This window comes from Rhinolophus sinicus, chromosome 5, assembly GCF_057876585.1.
Source record: "Rhinolophus sinicus isolate RSI-liver-muscle chromosome 5, RSI-T2T, whole genome shotgun sequence".
NCBI lineage: Eukaryota > Metazoa > Chordata > Mammalia > Chiroptera > Rhinolophidae > Rhinolophus > Rhinolophus sinicus.
In genome coordinates, this window is record NC_142505.1 from 72564424 (window position 1) to 72586030 (window position 21607).

The 21607-nt window shown below is 35.6% G+C and overlaps 1 protein-coding gene across 9 annotated transcripts in view; it reads right to left on the reverse strand.

The window, feature by feature from the left end:
• NSD1 (nuclear receptor binding SET domain protein 1) overlaps positions 1–21607 on the reverse strand; it is a 142719-nt gene that overhangs the window by 75265 nt on the left and 45847 nt on the right. For all 9 annotated transcript variants that reach the window (XM_074313410.2, XM_074313415.2, XM_074313409.2 and 6 more), the window contains 2 exons: positions 11639–11774; positions 1652–1824 (listed from right to left, as the gene is read on the reverse strand). In XM_074313410.2, the coding sequence (XP_074169511.1) occupies positions 1652–1824; positions 11639–11774 (309 nt within the window). The remainder of the gene's footprint in view (positions 1–1651; positions 1825–11638; positions 11775–21607) is intronic.

Sequence of the window (21607 nt, forward strand, 5' to 3'; positions counted from 1 at the left end):
ATTCTCTCGGCCTTTATAAGCACAAAGGAGTGGACCATAACTTAGACTACAGCATTACATTACTAATCAACATCACATTACCAAATCAAGAAATAACCAGACCCTTCCGACTTACCTCTCCACACTTTAAATAAGGATTTATTTTCTTCCTGACTTATGAAGGCCAAGCACTTGCTCGGCTGCATAAAGAAAAAGGAAAAGGCTAAAGAAATGAATATGAAAAAAAATGAGAACAGGAGAAACGAATGCATCAGACCTGCCCTAGGAGATCTGAAATCTGAACCTCAGGTTATCAGTAGGCCCTTGGCTAATCAAAGTTCTTCTATACATGTTACATACAATCTGGATTACAACCAAGCAGTCCAGAGACACCAAAACACTCTGTGTATAACAAATTACATATGCTCTTTCCTTGATTCCTCAATGCATGAGGACGTTGAGGCTCTGTGAAATATACCTAATTTTCCCGACTCTTATTTATTTCTCTCCTTGGCTTCATAGAATAGGTATTAGTCAAGGTTCTCACTAACACTTAGTGTTCACAAATACTTAAATACTTGTGAAAGGGATGTTCTGCTGAACATGTAAAAATTCAGGTCACTAGACAGGTAGCCTCCTCTTATAAAGCAATAAACTGACTGTCTGGTTAATTTTACATACAAACACACACCCATTAATTCTCGCAACTGCGACCAGAGTAAGTCAATTTTCCAGAACCTGAGAGCTCTAATGAACATCTCAGAAAAGGGAGTTGGTTAATCTAATAGCTAAAGGTATGACACAAAAACTCTGACACTTCCCCACCACCAACTACCCAAAGTATTACAAAGGATGTAGCTATAAGCCTCCGTTAACAGCAGCACATACTAGTTGTTTTGGAGCATCAACCGTATGACATATTAAATATTTATAATTATTTCTAATCCACCCAAGGAACGTATTGTTACACTAGTTTTAGAATTAAAGACATTGGTCCTTAGAAAACTCAAAAATAGCAGGGACTGCATACTGACTCTAAATTATCCTAATTATGATTTTTATCGTCTAAAAGTATGTATACATAGAAAAGTAAGAAACACAAATCTAAGAGGAACTATTTCCCCTTCTAGAATTGACTATAAAAGAATATTAAAATATGCCAAAAAATTACTTGGCCAACATAAAACGCCAAGAAAACAAAAAAAAATCCCAAAATGTTCTTCATTAAAACATAACCAGTTTTGAAACTGCAATCTTAAGCATTCGCCACCACACACAAAAACAAAACAAAAATGTTTAAAGCTTTATCTTTCTCATTTTTAAGAGAAATGTTTAATCCAGAGAGTGAGAAGTAGAATATTGTTTTGATGATTATTTTCTTCTTACATAACCAAAGATGATGATTATGCCACTTTTTATTGTCACATCTAAGTGACATGGCAAAAATTAGCTGAAATCATCTCTCAAAAAACTGAGTGTAAATAATTTGGAAGGCTAGCCCCATCTCACCCCTGAAAAAGTAAAAAAACAAAAATCCTTGCCTTGTACCTATTTTCTCACAAATATCCTACTACTACAGGAAATAACTTACATTTCAAAAATATAATACTTCTTCTGTACCTTCTCCCTGCCCACCCAAGAAGATCATTTGAAGGTCTGTTGCTGTTTTTACCTTATGCCTATATCCTTTTTCTTTCTGCTTCCCTCTTCTTCTAAGGACAGGTAGCTCTTCAAACTGATGTCTGCCTTCAAACATGACAATTGCTTTTCCGGCCACCCAAGCTCTTTCAGAAGGGTCTCCGAAAGCCTCCACATAGTACTGCCGATAGGGCCTCCGGTTGGAAACTAGATAAGGAGAAGAACCAGTGTCATTACTTTAAAAACAGGACTGTTCATCATCAAGATAACAGGCACACCATTGTTGCCAAACAAGCTTCTGTTTACCAAATTAATTCAGTCAACGAGCTAAAAAATCTGAACAAGAAACTGAAGTAGGTGAGATAGAAGGAAAATTTTAACTATTCAATTAATGTAGCAAGAAAATGATTAAATTTATGAAAGAATGGTTTGGTCTGATAAGCTATATATTCTAAACCAGTTAGAGGTTGATTAGCTAATCACAGAACAAATTCATGTAGCAACCAGCTGAAGTTCCTTTTACCATCAGTCTATAAAGTCTTACACTCTTGTTACTAGAAAATACAAAGGGCATATAAGCTACAGCACCACAAATATAACAATGAACAAGAACTAACCACCACACAAACTCTAAAAACACTATGCTAAAATGTAATGAGGAAGAAACGCTTCAACACCATGCCATGTGTAACACACTAACGTTTATGGAGTAGCTATTCCAGGCCAGGCCCTATATTAGGTGCGTGGCATGGATTCTTCTAAACAACCAACTCTAAGAAACAAGTAGTATGATTCCCATTTTATAGACATAGTAAGTCCAATAACTTCAGAGAAGGCAAATTCAGAATACAACATTGGCTCTGCAGAGAAAGTGGAACTTGCTATTTCAAAATACAGAAATTTAAAAAAAAGAAAAAGAAAAAAAGAAATCCCAACAGCAATAAAAACAAAAAGAAATCTAGTTATTCTACAGTTTCCTGGTTGTTGAAAGTTCTATGCATACAATTACCAAAAATAAAAACAAAAATCTCATCCAGGAAAGATTATAATCAAGTTTATCTAGTATATGTATCCCCCATACACTTAGCATTTTTCATATCAGTAAAAAATGTCAAAAAAGAAATATAGTCAGGGCTACAAATGATTTGTCTTTTTCTAGAAAAGGAAATCATTTTAAATAAAAATTCACTTTAACTCAAATCTAATTTCCTTACAAGAATCATATTCTGTTTCAAAAGGCAAAAAAGAATGTAAACAACTCTCTGAAAAAACAGGAAAAGCCTATTTCCTTCAGAATGAAAGAAAAAGGGAAGGAGAGATTTATAAACTGAACTTTAGAACAAGCTGTGAATACTTTCAAAACTCCTATCTTCATAGTAATTGGAAAAGTAGCCAAAATGTCAAGTTAATTTCAATAGAAGCGTCTTTATAAATGCTTATTTCAAAGCTGTAAAACCAAGAAATGAAACGTACCTATGAGTAGCTATCATAAACTTTAGTTGAAATGGTTGTTTTTCTATAAAAATACAGCTTATTAATAAAATTACAACCTGGTTAAATTTTCTGTTTATTCCATTTTTAAAAACTGAAACAACTGAATTCCTTAGACTCTACCTAGTAAGTTAAATCTTTCAATAGAAACCACTTATAATGAGGGATAAAAATTGGTCAGATATATATGTACTTATACAGAGGTTCTTAAAGTCCATTTGAGAATTAAATCATTCTCCCATAAATAAGTAAATTCAACAAATCTGTATAAGTAATACAGATTGAACATTTATGATGTGCCAGCAGTATAGAAAAGACAAAAGAACTCACTGCCTGTTGGGTAAGAAGTACAGAAATAGACTGTGGTAAAATGATGACAATTCCAGTAACATAAACATTCACTTTCAAAAAAATAACACTAGCCCTTGAGCCATTCTCTACTGTTCGGGTCCACTTCTATTTCTTTGAAGTGAATTATCTCTTCTAATAAACTACTCTTTCAGCACTTAAAGTAACAATAATAATAATAATATCAATAACAACAACACTAAAAAGTGGAAAACAATAACTGGAGGACAAATGGGACACCCGGGCAGAACTTTTAAAGGTAAACTGCTTATGAAGGGGAGAATTCCAGTATGAGGGCTCAGATACTCAAAGGCATGAATGAATAAAACCAACGAAAATGGCTGGAACTACAAGTACTTTAGAACACTAAATCATAAAGTGAAAGGAAAGGGAAACTAAACCGGTAAGCAGTGGCCAGACCTGAAACAGCGTGGATACCATGGTAAGAGCCAGACTATTACAATGTTGGCAATGAGGAGTCTCATTTAAACTGTGGAACCACAGGCTTAGTTTTGCATCTTAGAAAGATAAATCTTCTTGATCTGTGAATAACATATTTAAGAGGAAACAAGAGGAGACTCACTAGACCTGAGATTATCAAAACAGTGTACACATGAGATAACTAGAACCTAAACTAAGGTAATAGCAAGAAGAATTAAAAGAACAAAATTTGAAGAAAAAAAAAATTTAAGACAAAAAGACTTGTCATATAATAAAAAGTCAAAACAGATTATTTGAACACCAATGTTCATAGCAGCGTTATTCACAATAACCAAAGGTTAAAACAATCCACTGAAAGATGAATGAACAAAATGTAGTATACAGTAATTCCTCTTTATCCATGAAGGATACATTCCAAAACCCACAGTAGATGCCTAAACCACAGACAGTACCCTATATTTACTATGTCCTTTCCTATACACACATACCTATGACAAAGTTTAATTTATACATTAGACATAGTAAGAGATTAACAATAACTAATAATAAAATAGAATAATTATACTGTAATGAAAGTTATGTGAGTGTGGTTTCTCTCTCAAAATATCTTCTTGTACTCTCACCCTTCTTCTTGAGATGATAAGATCAAAGTGAACAGTGCAAGCATTGTGACACAGCGCTAGGCTTACTACTGACCTGTCGATCCATCAGGAGGAGGATCATTTGCTTCAGGGACCTGGGTCACTGACGCATAACGATGTCAATGGTTGGATGTCAGGCGCAGACTATGTGGGTGGTTGGGGAAATTTCCTATTTTTGGACTGCAATTGACCATAGGTAACTAAAACTGCATAAAGCAAAACCAAGGATAAGGGGGGACCTACTGCTTACATACAATGGAGTATTACTAAGCCTTAAAAATGAATGAAATACATAATACAACATGGATAAACCTTAAAGATACTATGCTAAGTGAAATAAGCCAGACACAAATGAACAAGGATTGTAAGAATTTTTAAAAAATCAATTAAATATTTTTAAAGTGGAAATCTTTAAAGGTAAAGAACGTAGACTGAATACTCAAATTTAGTTTTGTTCCTTTCTGAAACCCCACTAAAAACCAGTAAAAACAGTTTTTAAAAGGAACAAATACAAAAGACAAAGTATAGAAAAAGAAACAATAAAAATCTGGGAAAGCTGGAAGTCAGATGGTGATGCATTAAATCTAAGAGAGTTGAATGATAAGATAAGCCTGCCTTTAGAAAAGTTGGAAGCAATCTGATTTATCCCCAGGTTGCTGCTGTGTGAAGGATACCCTAGAAGAAGAAGTATAGAAAAGTCTAAAAACAAGATTGGCTGAAGGTCTGTTCAAGTTAAAGAGTATTTCCAGGTCAAAATGAAGTTAATCTCTACTAAAGCTACAGTAAAGAGACTTTCAAGACATAAATCCATTAAGGACAGGGAGAACAAGAGGACAGCTGAGTGTAAATTACAAGTGTGCTATACAGTTTTAGAAGCCGGGAAGCACATAGATAAGTATTATAGTAACTAACTTAATAGATCCAAGAATGCCAAATCAGTGAGCAAAGCCAAGAACCAACTTTAACTACACCATGCATCATTTTAAAGGCAAAGTAACTGGGAACACCTGGTACCTCTGGAGTTTAGGAGAGTAAAATGGAGGATTGGTTGAAAGCTGTCAAGCAGCGGCAGATACCTAAATTGCCTCCTCCAAGCCAAACCTCCAGATAATGCCTCACCCCTTCGCCCAGAGAAGACTAGAGCTCCTTCTACTCGACGGAATAAAACAGGTCTCTAGACTGATCAACACCAAGCACAATCCAGAAATAAAACCGTACCAAAAAACAGAGTAGGGAACGAGTAAACTGAATGCTACCACCACCCAGTCTTCTTTCGCTGCACTGAGCTCCCAGAACACAAGAAACCGGATTCTCACTCTCTTGGTAGGAGGCTAAAGAATCTTCTCTGAGGAGTACCACCACCAAGCCAAGAAAAAAAATGGAGAAGGTACTGACAAGAGACCGAGGGGGTCACCCTACAAAGAAACTAAAGGTTGACAACCTCTACACATTCTGAACTGCCCACATGGCTCTTTAGTTCTCACTCTTGAACACAGATATAAGGAAAGCCTCAAACATAAAAAAATAGAGAACAAAAAAAAAGAATATTGCGCTAATGAAATGAGATGCAGGGAACAAAAAGGAATTCTTGAGAATTAAAAACATAACAAAAATGTCAAACTCAAAAAAGGTTTGAAGACAAAGTTGAGGAAACTCTCTATGAAGTAAGAAGAACAAAACAACAAAAACGCCAAAAAAAAACAAAAAGAAGAAGAAAGGAAAAAAATTATGAAGTCCAATGCAGGAGAGGCAACATCTGATAAAGAGTTACACAGAAAGAGGATAAACAGAGCAAAGGAAATAATCAATGAAATAATTCAAGATAATATCCCAGAATTAAAGAAAGTAAATTTGTAGATCAAAAGGGCCCATATTAAGTGCCCACTACAATGGAGGAAAACAGAATCACAAAAACGTATGGAGCCTTGCAAACTATATGAACAAAGAGAAGAGTCTACAAGTTTTCAAAAGAGAGGGACAAAAATCAAATACAAAAGATCAAAAATCAAAATAACCTCAAATTTAATATAATAGCAACTCTGGAAGCTAGAAGACAATGGAGCAATGCCTTCAAAATTCTGAGCAAAAATTTCCAGCCTAGTATTTTATACCAGCCAAACTATCAAACAAGTGTAGGAAAAGAATAAAAAATATATTTACATAATGCAAGGTCTCAAAACATTTACCTCCCACTCCCTTTCTCAGGAAACTACTGAAGAACTTGGCATACATTCAAAATGAGTGAGTAAACCCAAAATAAGGAAGACATGAAATCCAACACTAACTAGAGAGTTGAACCGGATCCTTAAGATGACAGCTGTTCACCAGGCATAAAAGGTAACTAGTGTACACTGAAGGAATATATAAGGTGAGATTTCTTCAAGATGACGAAAATGACAAATTACCAATGTATCAGATCATGATGAAAAAATAAAAACTAGGGGAGTTTTATAAATATACAGAATATTAAAAACCATCTCCCTCACCAACACACACACACACACACACACCCCTACCACGAAAAACAAAATGTGGTGAGGACAAAGCAAGCAAAGTACTGTGTACACTGATATAACAACGTACACACTGAATTCCTAACCAAAATCACAATACAATGGGGAAAACAAAAGGATGTTAGAGATTGGGTGGGAGGTGGAACCCAATGCAAGTGTATAATCCAGAAGGTTGGAATTTTGAGATACAGAGATAAATATCAAAAGATCCAGCCAGTAAAGTTGACCGGTGCTTAGAGGGAGCAATGGAGCGACAGCAGATTGTTTTCCTAACAAGGCTTGTAGAATTTACCATTTGACTTTTTAAATTATATGCACTGTATATGATATAATAAGTAATGACTTTTAAAAAGTGAAAACCAAAACCTTTATAAAAATTTGAGTTTATTTGGAATATTTTGCTTCACTAAGAAAACAAACATGATCACAATAATATAAAAACTGCACTATAATGTTTAATTTTTACACTGGTAACTTATACTGCTACAGGAGAGTCAGACATTAATAGTGGTCATAATTTCATTGTAGTGGGAATCAGGATTACTTTGATAGCTATCCAAAATTTCTGCTACTGGGCAGTATCAATAGCAAGACTGGTGCTTCTACCGGGAATGTGTTATGAAGGAGATGAACAGGAAAAGGAGCACATTCAAAGAAAAATGGAAAGTTAACTAAGAGTGTTACTTAAGCTTCCCAGAAGTTGGCTGACTATAGCTTTCCATAAACTATAGGGAAAAAGAAAGAAAACAAAAGGGAAAAGTACAAAATGCAAAGAGAAAATGGAAAACGTGAGTAATATGAAATAAGGAACTGTAAGGTTAAATAGATCCATTTTAACGTTTTATCATTTCTCCAGTAGGAAGCTATATGAATTCAGCCTTTCTGGGAAGCTCTTTTGAATTTAAAAGTTTTAACCTTTTCTAGCCCCCAAAACATGGTCTCTTCCTGCCAGTAAAGGCAATTGCTCTCTGGTGTGACCACATTCTTGACTCAGAAACCGGCCAGTTGGGAATCCTCAAGTAGGTTGTACCAGTCACTACATGCACCCTCAGCCACCCTTAACACAAACCCTGGAAGGGGGTGCTGCTCCTGCTCCCGTCAGGGCCCATTCCTCACTGCGACGTGAATCCCATCTCCGTCTTCCCTTCTCAGAAATCCTATGTTATGATCCCATCTTTGATCCTCCCCCACTCCCTTCTTCAGCCTCTCCCTATCTCCAGAGCTCTTCTCATCAGTACTAACTGCATGATCCTGCCAGTTTTTAAAAATCCTCTGGACCCCAAACATCTCTCTTGCTGTAGCACCCCCATTTCTCTGCCTTTGTCTCCATTTCCTCAAATCAGTCTAATTCAACTTCAGCCACAGTCATACGACCAAAAAAAACAATGTTACCAATGATCCTCACCTACTTATTCCTAATGGACATTTTATTTATCTCTAGGCAACATTCAACCAAATTGACCTCACCTTCCTTCTTAAAACACTCATCATCAGTATCACATTCTCCTGGTTTTCCATCTCTTTCTGACTCTTTCCGACTCTTTCCCAAGCTCAGTGTCTTCCATACAGACCTCAAATGTTGGCTTTCTCAAAGCCACCTTCTTACTCACTGCATATTTTGCCCCAAGACCATTTCGTCCACGCCCTCCCTGCACATGACTTCAATGAATACAAGCAAGTCGATGTCACCCCTGAGTTACAGACACTCGAGTACTCTCAATAAATGGCAAAACTAGTTATGCACTGGTGAAGCTAAAAACCCGGGAGCCATCCTGAGATACAGAAACCGGGGAGCTAGAAACCTTAGGATCTTACTCTCCCTCATTCCCCATTATCCATCCATTACCAAATCATACAGATTTTATCTCCTATTTTCACCACTTTCATCTCACCATAATCACCACAATGACACTTTTAACTATCTCTTCTAATTTATTTGTCCCTCCTATTCCATTTTCTACATTGCAATCAGAGTGAACCTTAAAAAAAACACAGACCTTGCGATAACATAGATGAATCTTGAGATTATAATGCTAAATAAGTCAGACAGAAAAAGTAGAGAACCATATGATTTCACTAATATATGTGGGATATAAAACTAAAAACAACAAAAGAACAAGAAAAACAAATGAGAAACAAAAACTCATAGACACAGACAATAGTTTAGTGGTTACCAGAGAGTAAGGGGGAGTGGGGGTGGGAGAAGAGGGTAAAGGGGATCAAATATATGGTGATGGGAGGAGAACTGACTCTGGGTGGTGAACACACAATGGGATTTATAGATGATGTAATACAGAATTGTACACCTGAAATCTATGTAACTTTACTAACAATTGTCACCCCAATAAACTTTAATTAAAAACAAACAAAAAACACAGATCAGATCGCAACACCCTCTGCTCATAGCCCATTAATGGTATCCCATTGTTCTTACGGAAAAATACAAATTTGTAAATGAAGTTTGCAAGATGTTGCAGAATGACACATATCTACTTCCCCAGCCTCATATTGTGCCACCTTCCATCAGTCTATGGGCTGCAGCCTTCTCAGAGGTGGAGCAATTAATATTTTTCTGTACCTGGAACCATCTTCTCCTTTTGTCCTTAGTTAAGTCCTACTCATCCTCTCAGTTCTCTGATCAAAGATAATTTTACTAGCAAAACTGGCCCTGAATACCCCCTGCACCAAAAGTCCAGGGTTAGGTAGCTCTACTATATATCACTGACTGTAAACCAGTATTTTTCCTTGGACACGGGCCACAGTTAAGTAATTGTCTATTTCTCTGATCATTTGCTGGTGTCATGTCTCTTTAACTGAATTCTATTTATGAGGGCAAGAAAGACTGACATTTTGCTCATTACGGGATCCCTATACCTAGCACAGTACCTATACAATGTACTTAGTATTTGTCAAATAAATGGCCTGGACCCAACTGGTGCGCATGAGGAACAATATAATGCCCAGTAAGAAACCAGTAGTCCCACAGGCATAGAAAGGGAAGACGTGGGAGACTGAAAGAATTTTCTAAATTTAAATGTCCAAACAGACCACAAAAAATAAGATATTTTTTTAAAAAACAGAGAGCTGTCGGGCCGGCCCAGAGGTTAAGGTGGTTGGAGCGCCGTGCTCCTAATGCTGAGGTCACTGGTTCGATTCCCACATGGGCCAGAGAGCTGCGCCCTCTATAGCTAAGACTGTGAACAATGGCTCTCCCTTGAGCTGGACTGGGTGAGTGGCCGCCAGCCAGCGAGAGATGCCGTGAGCTGCTGTGAGCGGCCAACCGACAACTGGCGACCGACTGCCTCAGCCGGGGGAGCACAAGGCTCATAACACCAGCATGGGCCAGGGAGCGGTGTCCTACACAACTAGACTGAGAAACAACGGCTTGAACCGGACTGGGCGGGGGGAGGCAGAAGGGGGGGAAAAAACAAAACAAACAAAAAAATCAGAGCGATAAAGGTCTTTGGGCAACTCAATATTCAATATTCAAAATATAAAATCAAATCCAGCAAACCCATTTTTGGTAAATCATCCCCCAGATAAGTGGACACATGTATATATAAAACACACAGTTATTCTTCACATCATTGTGTGTACACACAAATACATGTATGTATGTATATACATATATACACATTTGTATATATATAGATGTATGTAATTGTCTTTACAACACAAGATTAGAAACAACTTAAACATCCATCAGCAGGGAAATGGTTATGTAAAATATAGTGTATTCAAAAAGTGAAAAACCATGCAGTTATAAAAAAAAAAGTTTTCAATGCACTAACATGGAAAAATCCCCAAGAAGTCAAAAAAGCAACTGTAGAACAATCATACAATATGCTATTTTTATGTTAAAAGAGGTAGGGAGATGAGAATGTGTATGTGGATTTACATAAAGAAACTCTAGAAAGAAACATTAATAATAATTGGTTAGTCCTTGAAAGGAGGGGTAAATAGGGCAGATAAAAGGAGGTAATGAGTTCATTTTTTAAATCTATGTGTATATGACCATTCAAAAACTAAAATACATATATTAAAACTACAGTAAAATTACAAAGCACATCAATAGGAAAAAGGGAGCTCAAGATCAAGTCTCCGCTCCATCATATACCATTCAAAGATAAGAGTCCTGAATTCAAACAGAACAAGCACATAAGTAACCAACTACAGTAACTAATGGCAATACTCTAAATCAAGATTTTACAATTCAAAATAACTTAAGCATTTTTTATCCCTGTTTCATCTTTAAAACAAAAATGATATAAACCTGAAGATTAAAGTAGAAAAACGTAAATACACTGAAAAGTGATCCTGGACAATGTAAACTTTAGGTAATAAGCCTAACATTTTCCTAGAATCTACAGATAGAATAATTGACAATTTTTGAACTATAGAGTAAAATGAAACACCTTTAAAATATCCAAAAAAGTAAAATATATTAATAGGAACTCATTCATGAAATGCTCCAAGGTAAAAATGGATTATTACTAAAGGCAACAAAAATTGGGTTGTACTATAGGCAACTGCAAGTTTATAATTCCAAACTCTATTTTACCACGTAGAATAAACTGCAAGCATTACCTTTCATTTTTGAGTGAGTGTTAATCAATGGATCAGAGCAAATCCTGCAGGGCCACCATGGGCGTCTCTTGAATTTTGCCCAGATGAGATCTCCAACTTCATACTTCAGTGGTGTAGACTTTGTCTTGGGCTGACACTTTAGATAAGACAAAACATGGGGCATCAATAAGAATCAAAATCTTTTGAAATAGTATCATTTTCTCACTAGCTTGAGCAAGCAATACCTAAAAAATTCTAGATAAAAACACTTCAGCTTAACAATTAACAACTAAACTTCTTTGTCTTAATTGTTCATAACATAACCCTTCATACAGTGGTAGCTCTCAATTTATATTTGTTTTATATAAGTAATTATCTACATTCTGGGAAAATACACAATTTGATTTATAAAGAGCTAAGAACTGAAATAATAAACAGAATCATCCTAAGGAAAAGATATCTTTGCCCTACTCCTTGGATCATAACACATTTGCAGGAAAAAGAGAAAATTATGAAAAAAATTTTAACAATGACAAGAGACTATTAGTCAGTCAATTATATGTCAATTATATATCAATAAAACTGGGGTGGGAAAAGACACCTTCTGCAGGTGATGTTCTACATCTTTCCCAAATAAAGACAGACATCCAATTAATTAACAATAATGGTTTGAATGAAATAATCCTGAAAAATACAGGCTAGATTCTAGCAATGCCAATACAACTGACTTGGATACTTCCCAGAATACATGAGAGAGGCTGCATCCAGAACAGTGCACTGCACAACTCCAAGGGACACTGGTCATGCAGAATACATTATGAATCAAGCTTCTTGGACTTGTTCAATGCAGAAACCCTGGCTGCATCTTTTCTCCAAAAACAGTATGTCTAATTCATCTGCAATCCAAATGCCACCATCTCAGCTCTAAACCACATTCATGCCTTTAACACCCCAAACAGTACACATCTCTTGCCCTGAGAGGAAGACAGCTTTGTGTTTTGTAGAACCAAGTTTCAAACCTGATAAACCACACAAAAAGTTACAATGTGCTGAGATATTTCTGAGTAGCCAAAAGAAGCACCAAGGGTACTTGGACAAAGAACAACCTACACCATTTACTCCAAGAGGATGTACAAATATTATTACGATTTTTTGAAAGTGCCAAGTCTTCAAAAAGACTTGGTGAGCTCCTCCCTCAGACTCAATGTTCCCTCCTAAAAACCTAAATCAGTATCTACCTGGCACAGAATAAGTATACAAAAAAGAACAAGCTGAATGAATTGACTGAAGTCATTCAAATAAAAATAATGAATAATGATGAAGCCCAAGGGTATCATTGGATTGGTCTCCATTCAATGATTTGTTAAGTCCCCATTCAACTTTTAAGACTGCATTCACACAGAAGTTAAATTAAATCTCATAGAATGCCCTTACTAAAAATACTGTGATTAGTTCTTCACGTATCTAGTTACTAGGAAATGAGAAACTAAATCTTATTATATAAATAAATGTTTTTAAAAGCCCAAGGTGCCACTTTTCCCTGATATCAGTTTATAAGTTATGGGGGAGGAGGGGGGCACATGACTTCTAAGCTAATTGGCTTTGGACTTTAAAACCAAGATACCAAGATGGGATGGAAAAACAAGTCTTTTATTTGCCTGTACTGAAAACTACAATTTGAGTAGGCTTCCCATAAATTCCTAATATAATTTAATTTGTGATCACTTAATTTATTTTGCAATCTTGACTGAATATGAAACTTGCCTGATTAGTCAAGTCCTAAATGACTTTAAATACACTAACATTTACTTGATGTTTGCTATGTGCCAGGCACTGTTCCTCCTTTAATCCTCTTAAGGTAGATACTATATTATTATTCCTATGTAGTGGCAGAGCCAGGATTCAAATCTAGGCAATCCAACTCTGGATCCCAAACTCTCAACCACTACTTTATTATCCAATAACAATAAAACCCCACGATTGTTATGTGCTTTATGACAAATTCAGCCATAATCAACTTATGACACGATGTTGGTTCTGTCTTCCCCGCATATTACTACTACGAACTGATTTTATCATCAGGAAGTATAGCCATAAAACACAAACCTTCAACAGAGAGCAGAAAAAGACCATGAGTAGTGTCAGGTAAAGTCAGAAGCCAGAATCACACACCCAGACAAAGTAGTAGTGTGTTGTCTTCTGACTCCATCACAAATTATGCCACCTTAAACAAACCAGTTCATTCAGCCTGTTTCCTAAGCCATAAAATCAGGAAAGAAACACCTCTACCACAAACCATCAAAATAAAATAACTATTAATTCTGTTCCTAATATTTTCACCCAAAGGAAATAATCCAAATAAGTAAAAGACTGCAGAAAAATATTTAAGGCAAGTATTTATGACAACAAAAAACCTATTAAACAAATTATGCTGACAACTCAATGAACTATGCAAAGTGCAGATAAAGTTATGGGATACACACATACAACATACCAACCATTTAGAAAATATGCTGAAACTGTAATGATGATAAAAAAAATAAAGTCATTGAGAAACACAAATAAAGTTTTATTAAATTAATGGTATCACGGGTGGAGATTTTTATAAACCTGAAATGTTAATTTTCTCTTTACTGTCTTTACTGATTTACCATGATGACCATATAAAACAATATATGCAAACCCACTGGGAATAAATGTCTATACAAATACATATTGTTAATACTATTATTAATGGACAACATCCAAATCATACTGACCTTAACACATAAAGTCAGACACAGGCAAGAATGCCAAAGAGAAGCCTCAAAACATGAAAATAGACAAAATAAGAACATGGGGGGTGGGGGGAAAGAATATGACTCTTCTCTTCAGAAGAGCTTCAAAATTTCACCTTGCTCCCAAATAACTCCTTGTTAAATCAATAATTCAACTATACACAAACTTACAAGAGATACAAAGATGAATTCCTGATCCCAAGATAGTTGAGGAATAACACAAAAGACTAGAGTGAAGAAATGTCATCTGAGCTTAGAATGGCACGACAGGCATATTTCATAACAACTTTTCCTAATATCCCTATATGTCCGGTCGGAAGAAATCACTGAGGCTAAGCCTTTTTATGTACACTACTGCGGTGAACTGTGCTCACTCAAAAGATACACCTCCATACCTGTAAATGTAATTTTATCTGGAAATAGGGTCTTTGCAGATAATCGAGATGAAGTCAATTAAAGTTGTCCCTAATCCAATATAGCTGTGTCCTTATAAAAAAGAAAACTTTGGACACAGACACAGACACACATAGAGGGAAGATGATATGAAGAAATAGGGAGAACTCCATCTACAAACAAGGAATGTCTGAGGCCACCAGCTGCTAGGAAAGGCATGGAACAGATTGTCAGAGCCCTCAGAAAAAAACCAACCCTGGCAGACAACTTGATATTGCAGTTGTAGCCTCCAGAACTGTGAAACAATTTAATTTCTGTTGTTTAAGCCACTCACTTTGAGGTACTTTATTATAGCAGGCCCAAAAAACCGGTACACATACATTATCTTGCTTAATCCCCACAACATTATGAAATAACATTATCTCCATTTTACAGATAAACAAGATCAAAATGGTTAAATCACAATTGGAAAGGCTGAGATTTAAACCCACATCTGATTTGATTCCAAAGACCATTTTTTTGCACTACAATACCCTGTTTTCCTCTAATTTTAACTGTAAGTAAATACGGTCAGAATTTGTGTTCTGTGTTTAAATCAAACCTAAAAACTAACTTGATTCAAAATCTCCATTTCTTTTCCCTTACTGACAGTAACATGTCACACATTAAACTTGCCTGTAGAAGCTTGTCACTGCTTTCCTTAAAGGGCTGATAAATTTCTGCAATCAAAATCAAGAAGTGGCTCCTGAGCCAAAAGCTGTGATTAAAGGACATTTTAGGTGCAATTTGAGTATTTTCACTAAAAAAATTTCCATCAAGAGATCCAAACCAGACCTATATTGCATTTCTAAGATAAAACAAGCTCAGGTGGTCCAGGTATGCTCCTAGATGTTTGAGACAAAAACTTAAGTTGTGTTCTATTAATGTTACCACAGAGCCTTTGATACCAGGTACATCCAAAACTTACAGTTGAGTGAACTATTCAAAATCAGCTAAATCATAGTACTACGGTATCTTTTTTCCTTTATTTTAAAATTTGTACTGTGGTGAGAACACCTAAATGAGATCTATCCTCTTTAATTTTAAGCATACATTATTGTTGTCTATTTGTACAAAAAACAATAGCTTCTAAAATAACTTAAGAACGTACAGCGATATAGGACTTAAGGTAAAGACCTAGGGTGTGGGGAAAGCACTAGTACTTCGCATGATAATTATCAAAGAACTCTGTGTAGACTAAGTTCTCATTTTGGTTACTAAGAATTCCCATAAAATTAAACTCGCATAAGAAAACAATGGCAAAATAGAAGACAAAAATTTATCCTTTTAAGACAATTGATTTATGAGATATTGTAAAAGCTATTTTTTACAAGCTGAAACTGTCCATTTTGAGAATAAGTTCATCAACTCAGGAAGAGTATAAATGATCCGGCTTATAAACAAGTAAAATTCATATTCTGAACATTTGTTAACAGTCTGCTACTGCTTCTATCAATTCCAGAAAGAAAAAAAATTAAATAATTTGATTTAAAATTCCAAGTTTTAAATGTTATACTAAAGAATTATATTGTATAGAACTATTTGAATATTACTTTGAAATTTCAACTTTTTCCAACCTAGGCAAAAGTGATTCCTTTATTCTTGTGATGAAAACAGGTAGTTTCACTATTTTACAACTAGGACACCTAAGGTAAGAAATTAAACTCACATTGTTGTTCATTTAACAAGAATATTTTGAGTAAATAAAAATAGATAATCTTACATTTGTATAAATATGGTTTACAAAGCACTTTCCAATATAATCTGATTATCACTTGATAATACCAAAAGCTTCTCTTCAAGTCTACACAGCACCAATCCTACAGCAGAATTTCAGGGAGTATATTGCCGTAACAAAAATTAACAAAAAGACTCTTCCAGGGGGCCGGCCCGGTGGCTCAGGCGGTTACAACTCCATGCTCCTAACTCTGAAGGCTGCTGGTTCAATTCCCACATGGGCCAGTGGGCTCTCAACCACAAGGTTGCCAGTTCAATTCCTCGAGTCCCGCAAGGGATAGTGGGCTCCGCGCCCTGCAACTAAGATTGAACACGGCACCTTGAGCTGAGCTGCCGCTGAGCTCCCAGATGGCTCAGTTGGTTGGAGCGCGTCCTCTCAACCACGAGGTTGCCAGTTCGACTCCCGCAAGGGATGGTGGGCTGTGCCCCCTGCAACTAGCAATGGCAACTGGACCTGGAGCTAAGCTGCGCCCTCCACAACTAAGATTGAAAGGACAACAACTTGACTTGGAAAAAAGTCCTGGAAGTACACATTGTTCCCCAATAAAGTCCTGTTCCCCAATAAAGTCCTGTTCCCCTTCCCCAATAAAATCTTTAAAAAAAAAAAAAAAAAGACTCTTCCAACACTACCTCTATGTCTAACACTTAGTCCAGTACCTGGCAAAGAATAGATATTTGATCATTATTATCTAGCTGATTCCCCAAACAGACTAACATGCTATGCTTTATTACTAACAGAACACTTAAGCATGTATTTCAAGTTAATTCCAAGAGGAGCCCTTACTTAGCAAATCTACCTTATAAGAAACGCTACAGGGAGTCCTTCAGCTGAAATAAAGGACACTTAAACAATGACTCAGATGCACATGAAGAAATAACATCAAAAAGGTAATCAAATAGGTAAATATAAAATACAGAAAAAATGTCTTTTTATATTATAAAAAGTTTCTCGTATCTGATTTAAAAGACAACTGCATAAAGCAATAAGTATAAACCTGTGTTGATGAGCACACATTATATAAAAATGTAATTTGTGTGACAATAAAATGACAAAGGAGGAGCGAATGATAAAGCTAGAGTGGAGCTAAGTTTTATTATACTATTGAAATTAACTAGGTATTAATCCAAACTAGGTTGTAATAAATTAAGATGTTAGATGTAATCTTAACTACTTAACCAGAGCAACCAATAAGAAAATGTGTATGTGTATGTGTGATATAAATAACAAGAAAATTAAAATGTTACACTAGAAAATACCTACTTGACACAAAAGAAGGCAGTTTAACAGAGGAGTAGAGGAACAAAAGTATCTTAAGACATAAAAAATAGCAAAATGACGGACATTAATCCTACTTATCACTAATTACATAAAAAGCATGAGTTTAAAACTACAATTCAAAGGCAGAAATTAACAGAATTGGTAAAAAAATGATTCAACTACAGGCTGTATACAAGACACACTGTAGATCAAATTCAAAGAAGTGACAGAAAGTAAAAGGATGGAAAAAGAAATAACATGGAAACAGTTAAGAAAGAGGGGAGTGGCTTCTTCTCTAACAACAGACAAAATATACTTAAAAGCACAATGGTTACTAGAGACAAAGACTGACTTTCCATCTAATAGAAAAATATAACAATTATAAACATACATGCACCAAACCAGATTCCCAAATTCATGACGCAACAGCTGACAGAAATGAATGGAAAGAAAGACAAACAATAGAGACTTCAAAACCTACATTCAGTAATGGAGAGAACTAGACAGAAAATCAGTAAGGACACAGAAAACTTGAACAGCAGTATAAACGACGAGACCTAACAGACACTGTAAGAACATTCTACAGAACCACAGAATACGTAGTTCTCAACTACACATAAACATTCTCAAGGATAGGCTATATGTTAGGCTATAAAAAAGTCTAAACAAAATTAAAAGAACTTGTAATACAGAATTGTACACCTGAAATCTATGTAACTTTACTAACAATTGTCACTCCAATAAACTTTAATTAAAAAAAAATTTAAAAGAACTTATATCACAAAGAGCATATTCTAACCACAATAGAATGAAATTAGAAATCAAAAAAGACAAGGAAGTTTGGAGGCTTTAACAACACAATGCTATATGACAAATTTAAGTCAAAGAAGAATTCACAAGGAAAATGAGAAAATACACTGAATGAAAATGAACACAAAATACACCAAAACTTATAAAATGCAGAAAAAGCAGTTGTTAGCGAACGATTTACAATTATAGACATATATATTTTTTAAAACAATCTTTCAAGTACCCTAACATTTCACTTTAATAAACTAGAAAAAGAACAATAGACTATGCCCAAAACAAGCATAAGGAAGTAAATAAAGATTAGAAGGAAAAAACCAGTCACAAAGAACCACATTTTATATGATTCCACTTATATGAAATATCCAAAACAGGAAAATGCATAGAGACAGAAAACATATTGGTATCATATCACTACTATCATCACAGTAATCCTGCAATGTTGTAATTATTAGTCCCATTTTATGGAAGAGGAAACTAAATTTCTAACTGTATTGATATGATCTTCTCATGCCATAGTTATGAAGCCACCATTGTCACTAGTGAGCTTTATAAATATGATGGCCATTTTATGAAACATCCTTCTCAGCGTAATTACTCAGTCATTCAAGAGTTATTTACTGAACCATTTCTATATCCAGGCACTGTTCTAGGTATTGAGAATGCAGCAGTTATCTAAACAAAAACACCTGCCCTCATGGAGTTAACATTCCAAATAGGCATAGCAACCTCAAAAAAAGTAAATATCCCCCCAAAAAAAGGAAAATTTAAAGAGGGCTGAAGTACGAGTGAGTGCTTAATGGATATGGGGTTTCAATTTGGAGTGATAAAAAGTCTGGAATTAGACAGTGGTGATATTTGTACAACATTGTGGATGTATTTCATACCACTGTGTACTTTAAAATGATTATAATAAATTCTATTATATTTATTTTATCACACACACAAAAAAGAGCAGGAAGAGACACACATACCCATGTATGTATCTATACATATAAATATATAACAAAATAAAGAGAAGTTAGAGACATAAGAGGTAAGAGTATATAATGAGAAGGGCTAACAACACACTTAATTAGGGACTTAGAAGAGCAGAAGAAGAATGGGGCAGAGAATAACAAAAATTGGCTAAGAATTCACTAGAATTAGTAATCCATTGATTCAAGAGGCCAACAAATCAAGAGTAGAATAAACATACAGAAATCCACACCTACACACATCAAAATATTATAAACAAAACCAAACAACACTCCCGCCCCCCAAAAAAATCTTTAAACACAACCAGAGGAAAAAAAGACACTATTACCCTTCAAGGCAGATTTCTAATTCCCAACTACTGACCTCACCAGCAACAATGGGAGTCAGAAAACAGTGGAATGATATTTTCAATATGACCTAAGAAAATATATGCTAATCTAGAATTCCTTATCCAGCAAAAATATCTTTCAAGAAGTAGAGCTAAATACAGTTGTAGACAAACCAAAACTGGGAGAGTTAACAAACAACGTTAACTAGAGTTTCCTTTCCTCTCGGGAAGGAAAACTCTAGAAGATATACTTCAGGCTAAAGGAAATCACCTCGGGTCTGAGATGTGAAAAATGAAGGAGTAAATGTGCAAAATGAACAGTGATTGTTTAAAACAATGCCGAGTGCAGTTTAAAACAAAAACAAGAATGAATTAAAATTTACAAAAATATTCCATACTGAAAAGGGGTAAATGAGGTTAAAGTGTTCGTAAGGTTTACGTATTACTAGGGAGAAATAAAGTGCTTTAAAGTCTGTGTATTGTCAGGGAAGAAGGTAATGGGAATTTTAAATACCGAAAAGTTAGGGAAGCCTGTTGTAATTTCTGGTAACCTCTAAATGAAGAGAAACCAAATATGGAATTTTCAAACTTGAAGGGGGTAGGGGAAACAAAAGGAACAATGAAAAATGTTTTAAGTCCAAAGGAAAGCAGGGGAGGGGGAAAAAAATAAACAAGACAACTAGCACAAAACAACATGGTAAATTTAAACCCAAATATGAGGTGTGATCAAAAACTGGTGAATGATTAAATTTAAAAAAAAATTTATTATGGTAAAAGACACATTGCCATCAATCCCCCTCAAAATACTTTCCTTCGCTTCCAACACACTTATCCCAGCGTTATTGCCACTTTCTCAAGAGTTCTGGAAGTCCTCTTTTAGGAGTGTCTTTAGTTGTGCTGTCGTGGCTGCCTGATGTCCTGAATCGATTCAAAACATTTACCTTTCACAGTCATTTTGACTTTAGGGAAGAACCAGAATTTGCATGGTAACCAGATCCGGTGAATAAGGTGGATGAAGACACACTGTAATGTTTTTATTTGACAAAAATTGCCATACTAAAAGTGATGTGTGACACGGAGCCTTTCATTGTGATCACAAAATATGGTGAATGCTGCTGTCGAGTGCCATCCAACAGAAAGGCAGGGATCTTCAATATAGGAAGCAATATGTCAAACCTTAGTCACACTGTGTGACAAGTTTCAACCTTTTCAGTCCAGTCAGTCGGGCTTGAGCTACGGGTGAGGGAAGGTGTGTTTTCAAGTGTGTCATAAATCATCCTCCAACATGACAACACTCCGTGTCACACATCGTTTCTGGTACCTGACAATTTCTGTCAAATAAAAACATTACGGTGTGTCCTCATCCACCTTATTCACAGGACCTGGCACCATGTGACTTCTGGCTCTTCCCCAAAGTCAAAATGATTCAGGACATGGAGGCAGCCATAACAACACAACTAAAGACACTCCTAAAAGAGGACTTCCAGAACTCTTGAGAAAGTGGCAAGAACCATGGGATAAGTGTGTTCGAAGCGAGGGGGAGTATTTTGAGAGGGATTAATGGCAATGTCTTTTACTGTATTAAATTGTTTTTTAAATTTAAACATTCACCGTATTGTTTGATCACAGCTCATGTATCGCTAGTTAATGTGGACTAAATGTTATAGTTCATT